The 13,768-nt window shown below is 42.1% G+C and overlaps 1 protein-coding gene across 1 annotated transcript in view; it reads left to right on the forward strand.

The window, feature by feature from the left end:
* The window catches only part of CHN1 (chimerin 1), a 131,656-nt gene that overhangs the window by 47,989 nt on the left and 69,899 nt on the right, over window positions 1–13,768 (forward strand). Inside the window, exons 4-5 of the mRNA XM_042458383.1 lie at window positions 3,389–3,420; window positions 6,671–6,784. Coding sequence (XP_042314317.1) covers window positions 3,389–3,420; window positions 6,671–6,784 — 146 coding nt within the window. The remainder of the gene's footprint in view (window positions 1–3,388; window positions 3,421–6,670; window positions 6,785–13,768) is intronic.

Consider the following 13,768-nt stretch of genomic DNA (forward strand, 5'->3'; position numbering starts at 1 on the left):
TCACTATCAATCAATGTATACTGGTTTTTACACTACTAAGATTACACCAAAGCAGAGCTAGTCTCAGAGAAAGAGCCATGCTATCTCTAGTTGTGGTAGCTTCGTAGGGAAGAGATGGTATATCTTTAAAAATCAAACATGGTTATCTCTCACTGATTTAATTAATCCATCTTGATTGTAATCAACATTTTTGAGACTCTTTTTCCCCAAAGCTATATGCCTCATTGTGGTTATTGTGCTGCATGTTTGTTTGTGTGACATAAACACACATAAATGTCCTTTGCTGTCACAGCTGGGCATCTCACCACAAAGTTAAAATAATCTTAAATGAAAAGATATCAAGTGAACCAAATGATTGCATTAATTAGCATGGCTCCCCTCCTTGCTTCATAATAAGACTTCATTCTAATGCAGTAATAATTACCAAGAAGCCTGGGTATCTCCAAACAACCTTGTCCTAAGAAACCCTTTGTAAATGGTCAAGACCCAGACAAATGTATTTCCTATTAAACTGGTTCCTGAAGAGGAGATTATGTTTATGAACATTGCCCTGTGCATATTATATGCATGCTAAATCTGGCTGATGTGTCAAGACAGTGCTTAGTGTAAAACATAATAAATGGTGACACCAGACCATTTAGCTGTTTTGTAGTTGCATTTGTCTTCCACTCTGATTTTTGCATCAAAACAGACTACGCATGACCATGCCTCTTTCAGACTCCCATTCTGCCCCTGTAGCACAGTTACTGTTTCTTTAGCATTCTTTAGAGGGCTAAACACAATGCTGCACTTGTGATACCTTTCTTACCCTTCTTCCTATAGCCCACCCTGGCATCAAAAATCTGCCTTGGCATGTTGTCAGCATATATGTTTCTTGGATATATGGCAGGGGTCAGGAGGGAGAGTAGGTTGTTTCTGCTTTCAGAAGCACCCCATTGAATAGTGGCCAGTATGTACCCCCTTTAGTGGTGGCACCAGGGTTTTTTGAGGGGAGGGGGACCTGGGCTAGGGAACCTCTTTCGGTCCCTTCACGAATACAGACAAATCTTATCGGGGATAAAGGGGACCAATAGGCATGAGCAGCTGTACAGAAAGTGCAGCAGCAAGCACTCCGAACTCTCTGAGTCCAGACGCTGAAGGGAGAATTATTTCCAGTGTCTCTAGCCCTACTCCCACCACAGTATACACGGGTGGCAGGGCTCACAGGCACAGGGAATAGCAAATATTGTGGTGACTTTACTGATTTGGCTGGTGTTCCTTTTCACAGTGACAGGTAATAACAAAGAATAAAAAGTAAGGGACTACATTGGCAGCCATGGTGGGTCCTGCTGATTGCTGATCCTAGACACGATATACCCAACTCTTTTTGAAGTAGTTTGTAAATACAGTAGACTCTTGGTATCTGCTGGAGTTTAGGTGCAGAACCCCCCATAGATACCAAAATCCATGGATGCTCAAGTCCCAATATATACAATAGCATAGTAAGATGGTGATCTTTTTCTATAATGGGAAAATCAAGGTTTGCCTTTTGGAATTTATATGTTTTTAAAAAAAATTCAAACCATGGATGCTTGAATTGGTAGATAAAAATTCAGTGGATATGGAGGGCTGATTGTATTACCATGTTGAAAATAAAGAGACAGGTCTGAATCTTACAAATTCATTGGCTCAAGCCTAGTTGCCCCAAGAGTGGCTTAATTGAAACTGTCAGCAAAAGAACTAGTGAAAAAGAAAAAGAAGCCATTGCATAGAGAAATTTTCTCCAGTCCCTCATTAAGCTCACATGCCCAAATATCAGCATATGCTTGCACACCTTTGCAAGAAGGTTAGTGCCACTTTACAGTGTTAGGCTGCTGCCACACTGCAGAATTAATGCAGTTTGATACTGCTTTAACTGTCATGGCTTCATCCTTTGGAATCCTGGGGTTTGTAGTTCGATGTGGCACCAGAGTTCTCTCACAGAGAAGGATACATATCTCATAAAATTATAAATCCCAGAATTGAAGCTCACTGCTTTAATTCTGCAGTGTAGATGCAGCCTTAGGCAACAGAGCCTTCAGATGAGTCATTGCAAGCCTTGGCAGCTCGGGTCTGCAGAAGGCAGAGGGAAAGCCAGGCTTATGTACTCCACCCCTGTGCTATGTTATGTAGTTTCTCATATTCATATGTTATTGCAGTGTGACCAGTTTTGAGGAGAGAGGGGCATGGGGTGTTACTGTTGCAGAAGAAAGGCATGTTGCACTTTTGAGAAAACAAGCACACACATTTTTTCATACTATCTTTACCCTTCAGATAGATCAGGGGTAGGCAACCTGCGGCCCGTGGGCCGAATGCGGCCCAGCAAGGCCTTGGGACCGGCCCCAGCCCGGTCCTGCCGCCGATTGCCGCCGGGGCCTTTGGGGGGCAATTGTCTATAGAAGCCTCGGAAACATGCATTTATATTAACATTTTTTTAAAAATCAGCAAATTTTTTCACGTGTCCTCCATTTTTTTAAAAAAAAGTGTCTTCCATTTGAAAATTTTGTCCTACATTTGTCCTGGTTTATTTATATATTTAATTTTTTAAAATTTATTTAATTATTTATTTTTTGGCTTCGGCCCCCCCTCGTTGTCTGAGGGACAGCAACCCAGCCCCTGGCTCAAAAAGATTGCCTACCCCTGAGATAGATGTACCTCATACACATTTTCTAAGCTCCCCCTTCCAACAGCAGAAACAAGTTAAGGCCCTTTTGACCTGCTTGCAAGCTTTCTGGAATCATTCGGTTGGACTCAGAAATTGGATGTTGTTATCAATAGGAGTTGATCAGATCCATTTAGGATGTTGTTATCTTAGTAATGTTTTCATCTTTGAAAAAGACCAAATAGCTCATACAGCCATATCATCCTTAGATCACATAGTGCCATACTCATTGTGGTCTCAGACAAGCATATAAACAATATGTGCCATGATTTAGGTTGTGGCTTACTTGCAGTAATTGCAAAGTTTTCCCATATGTAAGTGATTTCCATAAAATAAATATGGTGTGAAGCAGGTCTTAATAATTTATGAGGTATCTATGAATATATATTTGAGACATCTGTGAATAAAGTCGTGGTATCCCACTTACATTATCAGTTAAAACAATCTAGAGATGATAAGCTATATAAAAAGCCTTTCTTTGACTTTTTGTTTTTATAGTTCAAACAGAGTAATGTGGCAATATTTCTTCCATGTCAACAGCTGATGAAATTGAGGTTTTGTTACATTCTAGTGGTTGGAGAAATCATGAGGTCTCAACTTCTATGCAGCTAATCTGAAGATAAACTAAATAATAAATGAAAATAATATTTTATGAGTCTTATATTGTTCCAAGTAAAATGTAGCTCATTCTTTTTTTTCCCCCAACAGGTAGAGAAGAGACCAAAATACTATGGAAGAGAGTAAGTAATGTACTGCTGTAAGTCCATTACCTTGAGCTATGAGATAATGTTTTAAAGTAGAGTGAAAGTACCAAAACAGTGCCCAATGGCTACTGTTCTTTCTGTCCCTGAACTCATAAAATATCTTAATTTAACTTACAGCATTCAGAGACAATAACAGAGATAAGACTATTTCATAATTCACTTGTGGCTTCAACACATGCATTCTTATTCAGTGATGAGTAGGTCACAGAAAGAAATGTTGACGTGCACATCCTCAGCAGTCAAGTCAAATTCCTGTGCATTTCTGATGACAGGTTACCCGTTTTTGATCTTGAAACAAATTGCTTTACTTCACACATTTTCATGCTTTCATCTGAATAAAATAAAATGCAAGCATTTTTTTTTTAAAGGAAAACAAAACAAAAGAGAAAATGAAAGTAGAGTGCTCATGTTTGTCCCTATGAGTATGGATAGAGAAATTTATAGCTAATTTGTTCTTGCACTCTCTTAATCTAGTGACATTGGTTAAACAGTGTTAAAGAGAAGCTTAGTTGCTCAGGGATCAGCACAATCCTTTGTTAATGCAAGCAAGCGGGTCGTAAGAAAATATTTCATTTATGTATTTTGCAATGGTAAAAAGAAATCTTTGGACACTTTTATTTAATGTACTGTATAAATTTAGAGCAGGATTGTTCTCTTTGCCATCTCTGAATATGGCATTTGTTCTTTTGGAATCCATAGTTTTATTATTGACCATTTGGTATTTGATTACATATATTAATATTAAATTGATTTGTTACTTATTGGCTGAGACCTGGTACAGACCACCGCTTTGCGGCAACCTGGGACCAAAACTAGGGCTGGGGAGCACGGAGCGTCTGCACGCTCTACACTCTCCCGGTGCTATTTTGGTGTGTGCACGCATTTAAATGGCGTGCACGCGTGTTTAGATGGTACGCTCACCAATGACATCACCAGTGCGCCGCCTCTAAACAGCACAGCGCAGGACCAATGGCGCAGTGCCAGTATAGGGTGCTAATGGCGCCTTGGCAGCAGCACATAAAGGAGTTGAATTTCTCAGGTCCTTTTTAGAGCGGATTGTTGCTGCGTCTGTGCAGTTGCTATGAAAACGATCCGCAGCAGAAAGGGACAATGACTTGGCACTCTTTTCTGCCCGTCTGTATTGGGCCTGATTTGCAGTGGTCTGAGGCCAAAATTAGGGCTGGGGAGCACGGAGCGTCTATACGCGCCACGCTCTCCAGGTGCCATTTTGGCATGCATGTTTAAATGGCACACGCACTAATGATGTGCCTTGTGCACCACCTTTAAACGCTTCAGTGCATGAGCGACGGCACAGTGCCACTCCAGGGCGCTAATGGCACCTTGGCAGCAGCACAAAAAGGAGCTGCATTTCGCAGGTCCTTTTTAGAGTGGATTGTTGCCGTGTCCGTGCGGTTGCCACGGCAACAATCTGGGGCAGAAAGGGGCATGATCTCAGCACTCCATTCTGCCCGTCTGTATCTGGCCTAAGTGTGCCAGTTTGCATTAGTGACCTTCCATGTTTCTAAAGGGCGCACATATTTGAAACTAGTTATAATGGATAACAATGCCAGATTAAGGAATTTAAAGATCCATTCTTTGAAATATGGAAAAATGCCAACTCCATCTTAGAGCCCATTTATACATTCATCTGTGCATGGGAAAAATGTTAATATTGTTGCTGTTATTCTTTTCTGCACTATGAATGCAAATGTCTACTTCACATGGCTTTCCTCTACCTTTTAATTCTCTCAGCAATCTTATGAAATAGGTTCGTTGAGAAGTAGTGGTGGCTCACTGTCATATAGTAAATTCCATGATAAAGCAGAGATCTCTCATTTTAAATATTAATTTTATTAGTGCTCTCTGGTCAGTTTTAACTGTAAAAAGTTTAATGTGCCTGATTTTCACATTTAGAATGCAAATTAGAGTAATTTGCATAATTAGAATAATCTGCAATATATGTAAATTAAATGCCCAAGTTGGAAAAAGTAGAATAGTACAATCCTAGCCACCAGTCATTTTTCACTTGTACCACGTCTTATAGTTTACATCCTATATCCTGGGGGAATGTGGATTTCTTGAAAAATATAGCATTTTCTCTTTCTATCATATAGAAAGGGGCATACATATTATTATTATTATTTATTTTTTTAAAAAATAGGGGCTCTGGTTTGTTGCTTTTTTGTGACTTTAATTTTATTGATCAAAGATACTTTAATTTGTTCATGGACAGAAAGCGAAAATGATTATAGGTTGTAAAGGGAAGGAATTGTGGATGCTCTTGGGACAGATATATGTAAATTATGTTTACATATAAACATATACACACTTATGTAATATAGGAATACAGGGTCATCTACTAATACTAAAAGGTGGGAAATTTGGGACAGATAAAATGAAGTACTGTACTTCTTTACATAGTGCATACTTATATTGTATCATGGCAGCCCACTTGGGTGGCTTTACAACAGGATTATAGTCATGATTCTTACATGTTTCCTCAAGTATATAAGGTGCTATGCCTCTATCAGTTGCTGGAGAACAAAAGAGAAGGTACAGCTTGTCCTCTTGTCTTGCCAGCTGGCTTCCTATAGTTATCTGATTGACTACTGTTTGAACACATTGTTGGGAAAGATAAGTCTTAGTGTTGGATGAATAGTTATATAAGATAACATGGGCACCCCTTTCTAAATCAAATTAGTAACTGCTTCTTGTAAAAAAAAAATACTTGTTCTATAGGATGTGTATGGATTATGTGTACAGTGGGCCCTTGATGTCCAGTGGGGTTTGATTCGAAGCCCCCCTCATGGATACCAAAATCTGTGGATTATCAAGCCCCATTAAATACAATGGCATAATAAAACAATATCCCTTATATAAAATGGCTACATTAATGTTTGCTTTTTGGAATTGTTTAAAAAAATATTTTCAATGGATGCTTGAATTGATGGATAAAGAATCCATGGATACAGAGGGATGCTTGTACATGTATACCCACACTCAACAAAGCCCTACCATCTGAAAATAGTCAAGCCAGCCACATGCTAAGTAGAAAAATTAGCATAATTCTATTCAAAACTGACTTAGTTTGTTATGCACTCTTGGAAAATAAAGGATGCTTTTTCATTTTAAAAATGAAAAGGCTGAGGGTTTTTTTTTCTGGTATATATTTCTTTTGAAACAACTCTTTTCATTTATGCTGATAAAGATTGTCTTTGTTTTTCAGGTTTCATGGGATGATATCAAGAGAAGAAGCAGATCAATTATTGAGCGTAGCAGAGGGAAGTTATCTTATTCGTGAAAGCCAGCGGCAACCTGGAACATACACTTTGGCTTTAAGGTTGATAATTAATATTTTATTTCTAGATTATTAGAATATTTATGAAGACACTAGGGATGATATTAGAATTAACTATTTTCTAATTTTATTTATGGGACTTCCTAAAATAGTCAAGGTTTGGCTTATTTATGGTTTTGTGGCCTATTTCTGGTAGCATTTTAAAGTTTTTTTTTTTTAACTTAACAGGTAGTTCAAAATCTGGTCAAATGTTTATTTTAAATCTTCCTCTCCTTTTACCTCTAACTCTGCTTTTGCATCCTTTACTCATCTTCTCTATTAGATTCTTTATAATGTCAAAATAAAATAAAATTAACTGTGTAAGGTCCTTGAGGGTAGAAATCTTCTCCCCTACCCTTTGTGTTATTCTGTAGAGCATAATTGGTTGTTGGTGATGTGTAAATGCTAACAGAAATAGTATTGACTTTTAACTCCTTGGGGTGTAAAAAGAGAAAAACAAACATTGGGCATTTCAGTTCATCATAACCATAGCTCTCTGGGAGGGGGGAATATACACCCTGTCAATTGTCTTTTAATGTAGTCCATTGCCTAGAATACAGTGCACCCGCATCATACATGGACACACTATACAGTGGTACCCCGGGTTACGAATTTAATTCGTTCCACGGCACCGTTCGTAACCCGAAAGTTTTCGCAACCCAAAAAAGCCATAGCCGCTAGCGCTAGAAAGCCGCGATTTCGTGCGAAAAAGCGCCGAAAAGCACCAAAAATTTTTCCGTAAGCCGGAAAAAAAAAACGTAACCCGGAACAGTTTTTTCCTATTTAATTTTTTCGTATCCCGGAAATTTCGTAACGCAGTCATTTCGTATCTTGGGGTACCACTGTACGCGACTTTCAGCATATGCTGAAAGCCGCAAAGGGGGCAAGGGGCGGTGCATCTCATTTAGATTAATGGGGCGCGTGCGCCCCGCCGCCACATGCACGAGCCCCATTATTTTCAATGAGGCTCAAGCATATGTGGGTTTTTTTACACGGGGGGGGCTGGAACGGATCCCCCACATAAAAAAAAAGGCGCACTGTACTTTCAAATACTTTCTACTTGTTTGTGAAGCAGGGTGCATTGACTCGATTCCTTTCCATAATCATTTGATGCGGAAGCATTAATAAGGTCTTCACCATCTCAAGCAGATATGAGATGATATGTGAGATATGACTCCTACTGATTATATTGCTGGATCCATGATTATATCTAGCTGATGTGCAAGTGAGAATTTATGCTGCCTGTGCAAACAGTGTGTCCAGCTGGTCCTCCATTTTGCAGGGGGCTCTGTTCGCCCCCCTCAGATACTAAAAAAAGTGTGATCTCAGGTCCATTATTGTCAGTAGTTACCTGTGTTTGCGTGGTGTGTGCCGCATGCACGCACCACCATTGACAATAATGAGGCAGGGTGATTTGCGGATGATCCAATCCGCAGAAGACTAGCCCACCAATACAGAGCTGACTGTATATTAAAAGTCATTCAGCATAAACTAATTCCATAAGAGCAGGGGTTTGTTTCCCTTTTGAAATGGTGCTATTTTCAGAAATGGTCAAACTTTCAACCAGTTGAACCCAAAAAACATGACCTACTTTGACTTCATTAAAAAAAAACCTGTCAGACTGATTATTTTCTTTAGAACAGTTGAAGAAGATCTTGACTAAGCCATCCAACCCTCTGACCAATTGCAAATTCTTGGCTCTGAAGTTCTTTTATTTTGAATAAGATGTCTTTTGTCTTTTCTTTTCCTTGCAACTTGCTGTATATTGAAATTGATGAGGCTCTTGCTTACTGACAGAACTGTCACCTTAAATCATCCTCCGATAGCTTGTCGTAATTGTGATCCAGTAATGCAAACTTTCTTACAGCAAGTTACTACAACCACTCATATACATACCCTGCTTTTGAAAAATAATAGTTATAATATTGTGAATTGTGTAATGTAACATTCTTTATGACCCTGAGGACTGGAAGGGCTCATTCCATCTTCCTGATCTTTGCAACTAGAGACACATCAATAGATACAGGCACACAGCAATAAGAGTCAGTGTAGCAGGCAACATATTCTTCACAGCTGGATTCTGGAATCCTTCTGAGCATTCTGCCTAGGGTACATTGGGGCAAAACAGACAGGCAGGCAGGAGTGGCCAGGGGCCGCTCCTGACCCAATCACCCCAGGACTGCAGCAATCACACGCAATGGTCCCAAGGGCACCTGCTGCCACGGTCCCAAATGGACAATGGAAAGGAGCTGAAAATATCCACTTCTTTTGGGGCTGGTTTTGGGCTGCCTTAGGTGGCCCCAGTGCAACCCCAGTGTAGCTTCTAGTGTGTCATCTAAAGTCAAGTCCCTGGAGTGGTCAGAAGCTGCTCCCATCTCCCTGTCTGTTTTGGGCCACAGTAGGGTAGCTTCTCTTGGGAGTCAGTTTTGATATTGGGCATTCATTTGTCCAAGTGGGGCAGAGCAAGAAAGGGTCAGAACACAATTGAGGTGTATCTTCATTTTAATATTCCTCATACTGGGAGATGCAAATAAAAAAAATGACATCAGTCATGGGTAAACCTCTCTCTCTCTCTCTCTCTCTCTCTCTCTCTCTCTCTCCCCCCCCCCTCTTTTATTTGCCCACTTAGCCAGTCACTGGTGATGATTGCAGCAGCACTGTCAACTTCCTGGACACTGGCACTTCTGTAGTGCAGCAAAGTGACAGAGCATCCTCCCATGAGACCCTAACCCAAAGCAGAAGGTCTCATAGGTTTCTTGCAGAGAAAAGGAACAGTGGCAGGGAGAGAACAGACAGGTAAAAGTAGCAGATGCAAAGGAGAGGAAACAAACAGAACCACCAAAAGAATGGTGATGCTTTTATTGATTCTGCCAAAAAGGAGGAGGTTAGAAGAGATGGTGAATGCAGAATAGAAATGGCTGGAGGAATAAAGGCTGAAGGGGGTGACACAAAAGAAGAATGCATCTCTGGGGGACCCACTTGGGGGAGGGGCATAAGGGCAAGGGCCTGTCCTGCAGAGGGTTTGGATTTGGCACTTATTACCTCTGGGGAGGGGTCTTTGAGGAGAGGAGCTTGTGTTTTCAGGGTCAGATGATTGACTGCATTGTTTGGAGGCTTGAGTAGGTGCTTTGTTTGTTTTTGTTTATTCTTTCCTTGAGCATGGGAGGGCATTTTATCAAGACCTTAAGGGAGAAGCCGGTACAACTGTGCCACTGAATATAGGATGACAAACATGGATGGTGACAGACTTCCACTAACCTGCAACATCTGTGCTGTTTTTGTTTTCTTGCTGGAAGGTCTGCCATGCTATACATCAGGGGTAGGCAACCTTCGGCCCGGCAAGGCCTTGGGACCGGCCCCAGCCTGGTCCTGCCACCGATTGCCACCGGGGCCTTTGGGGGGCAATTGTCTATAGAAGCCTCAGAAACATGCATTTATATTAAAAAATTTTTAAAAATCAGCAAATTTTTTCGCATGTCCTCCATTTTTTTTTTTAAAAAAAGTGTCTTCCATTTGAAAATTTTGTCCTACATTTGTCCTGGTTTATTTATATATTTAATTTTTTTTAAAAAAATTATTTAATTATTTATTTTTTGGCTTCGGCCCCCCAGTTGTCTGAGGGACAGCAACCCGGCCCCCGGCTCAAAGAGGTTGCCTACCCCTGCTATACATGGTGCAAGTGCAGGTTGGTTGCCTTATTGGAGAAGGGGCAGTAGCTTGAGGTCTGTATATCTGCTCTTTGACTTACCAGGGAGGGTGAAGCCATTTTGGAGAAAGTGGAGCAGACTCTTCTGGAAGAAAGATGCCTTTTGGGAGGGTGGCAGTTCCAAAACACAGGAGGGCATAACTTGGAGGAAAGTGACATGCAAAAGTAGAACTACCAAGAGCCATGCTTCAAGCTTGGAGCTACACAGTCAATTCCAAGCTCTCCCCTTAACCAGCAATTATGGGTCACAGGGGCAAAGTCTTGCGCCTCTGAAGGCATGGGTGTGATGAACAGAAGCAGTGGTGTGGGGGCCTGTTTTCTCAAACAGGGGGGAAACAGGTAATGAAGAGGCTGACAAGATTCATCAAACCCACTGACCATTATCGCTTCTTTCTGATACCATGATAGAACAAAAACATGGCAAGACAGCTTCGAAATATGGCAAGAGTCTATGAGGCCCTAGGGAGAAAACTAAAGGACCTTTGGACACAGGCTGTTATTTTATTGCTCTTTCCTGGGATTTAGCCCAGGGATAGGGAGAAAAATACAAGAAATGAAAAATTGGCTCCATATATGGTGCCATCAAGAAAGATTTGGCTTCTCAGACTATGGTCTGTGCTTTCACAAGGAGACCTCTGCCATCACAACAGAGGAGATGGCCAAGCACCCCTCAGTCAGCTTTGTCATGGCGCCTCCTCATGGCAAGACCTCTCACATCACAGCAAAGAAAGAGGGCCAAGGACCCCTCTGCTGGCTTGCCATGGTGGTGGAGGCCTCATGAGGACACCTTTGCTGCTGTGGCAAAGGAGAGGGCCAAGTGCACCTTTTTCCTGTATCTGGAATCCATTGCTCTGTGTCCTAGTCTCAGGAGCAGCAAAAAACAAGCTTGCTCCATCCTAAACATGACATCCTTCATATATTTAAAAATGGCTATCATGTTACCTCCTAACCTTCTCTTCTCCAGGCTAAACATACCCAGCTCCCTAAGCTGATCCTCATAGGGCTTGGTTTCCAGACCTTTCACCAATTTAATAAATAATAATAAAAATAAAATTTTTATTTTTATACCGCCCTTCCAAAGATCAGGGCGGTTAACAGCAAGGTAAAATCATACAATACACAGAACAATAATCACATACATCAAAATACATACAAATACAGTAAAAACAGAATAAAACCCCGTTAGCCAGTCTTCTTGCCAGTAAAGAGGAAGGGAGACCAATTGGGACTTTAGTCGGGGAATGCAGCATGGAATAGGAAGGTCTTTAGATCCCTTCTGAATTGGGCCAGGGAGGTGGCCGAGCGGAGCTCTGTGGGCAGCGTGTTCCAAAGGGCCGGGGCGGTGATGAAATATGTCTTCCTCGTGGTGGAGGTAAGCCTAGCCCCTGGAACCCTAAGTAGTTGCTGCCCAGAAGTTCTGAGGGTGCGGGGCGGAATGTACGGGGAGAGGCGGTCCTTCAGGTATCCTGAGCCCAGGCCATTTAGGGCTTTATAGGTAATCACCAACACCTTATATTGTACCCGGAAGCGAATAGGCAGCCAATGCAGGTCTTTTAGCACCGGTGTAATATGGCTGGCCCTGGAAGTACCAGTGATCAGCCTGGCTGCCATGTTCTGTACCATTTGTAGCTTCCGGGTTTGGTATAAGGGTTGCCCCATGTAGAGTGCGTTGCAGAAATCCAATCTCGAGGTTACCAGAGCGTGTACCACGGTTTCAAGGTCCCTCTGGGCCAGGTATGGGCGCAGCTGGCGAATAAGCCGAAGCTGATAACAGGCGTTCTTGACCGTCGCATTCACCTGAGCAGTCAGGTGAAGCGACGAGTCAAGAAGCACCCCCAGACTGCGCACGGAGTCCTTCACAGGAAGCGTGATCCTGTTCAGGGCAGGTGGAACCACCGCCATTCCTGGACCAGGGGAACCTATCACAAGTACCTCCGTTTTCTCTGGATTCAGCTTGAGTCGGTTTTCCCTCATCCAGCCCATTACTGACTCCAGACAGGCCACGAGAGGGGAGACATCATCCTTAGTCACTGCATCAGTCGGAGACATAGAGAAGATTATTTGGGTGTCATCAGCGTACTGATAACCCCGCGCCCCATGTCTCCGGATGATCTTTCCCAGCGGTTTCATGTAAATGTTAAATAGCATGGGAGACAGAATGGCTCCTTGAGGGACCCCAGTTTTAAGGGCCCTCTCATCGGAGCACACGTCTCCCAGCTGCACCATCTGGGACCTCCCAGAGAGGTAGGACCGGAACCACTGGAGTGCAGTGCCCCCGATTCCCACCTCTGCCAGGCGCCCCAGAAGGATACCATGGTCTATGGTATCGAAAGCCGCTGAGATGTCCAAGAGCACCAACAGGGACACGCTTCCCCTGTCGATGCCCAGAGATCATCGACCAAGGCGACCATGGCCGTCTCAACCCCGTAACCCGCCCGAAAGCCAGTTTGAAATGGGTCCAGATAATCCGTTTCATCCAAGACCGCCTGAAGCTGGATTGCAACCGCAATTTGGTCTACCTCCTCCGGCCACATCCCTGCTTGTCCACATACTTGTTAAACTGTGGTGCCCAGAACTGGATACAGTATTCCAGGTGACATCTGGCCAAAGCAGAATAGAGTGGTGTTATTTCTCTTGATCTACACACTGTACTCCTATTGATGCAGCCTAGAACTGCATTGGCTTTTTTAGCTGCTGCATCACATTGCTGACTCGTATTAAGCCTGTGATCCATTAAGACTCCTAAATGCCTTTTGCATGTACTGCCTTCAAGCCAGGTGTCACCAGTCCTACATCTGTGCATTTCATTTTTACTGCCCAAGTGTCATATCCTACCTTTCTCCCTGTTGAAATTCATTTTGTTAATTTTGGCCAGCTTTCTAATCTATTAAGGTCATTTTGAATTTGCAAGTTTTATGCTGTGGTACAACATGAAAATATAATGGCATGAACTTTGGAACCAGCAAGCCAGTACTCACCTATCCGTCTATTTAAAAAATAATAATATAGTAGTACAACTCAATTTTGAAAACTCTTTTTAAAATATAATATTTTCTAAAAAGCCAGTTGGAATGAAGAACTCTTTGTTTGCCAACAGAAGAGCAAGAAAAAACAGGTCATTCTGTCCTCCTTAGAAGGGAGTTCCAGAGCCTAAGGGCTCTAAGAAGGTGTATACGCGAAAGAGGTGATATGATGATAGCCCTGTTTAAATATTTGAAGGGATGTCATATTGAAGAGGGAGCAAGCTTGTTTTCTGCTGCTCCAGAGACTAGAACATGGAA

The sequence above is a fragment of the Sceloporus undulatus genome, chromosome 1 (assembly GCF_019175285.1).
Source record: "Sceloporus undulatus isolate JIND9_A2432 ecotype Alabama chromosome 1, SceUnd_v1.1, whole genome shotgun sequence".
Lineage (NCBI taxonomy): Eukaryota > Metazoa > Chordata > Lepidosauria > Squamata > Phrynosomatidae > Sceloporus > Sceloporus undulatus.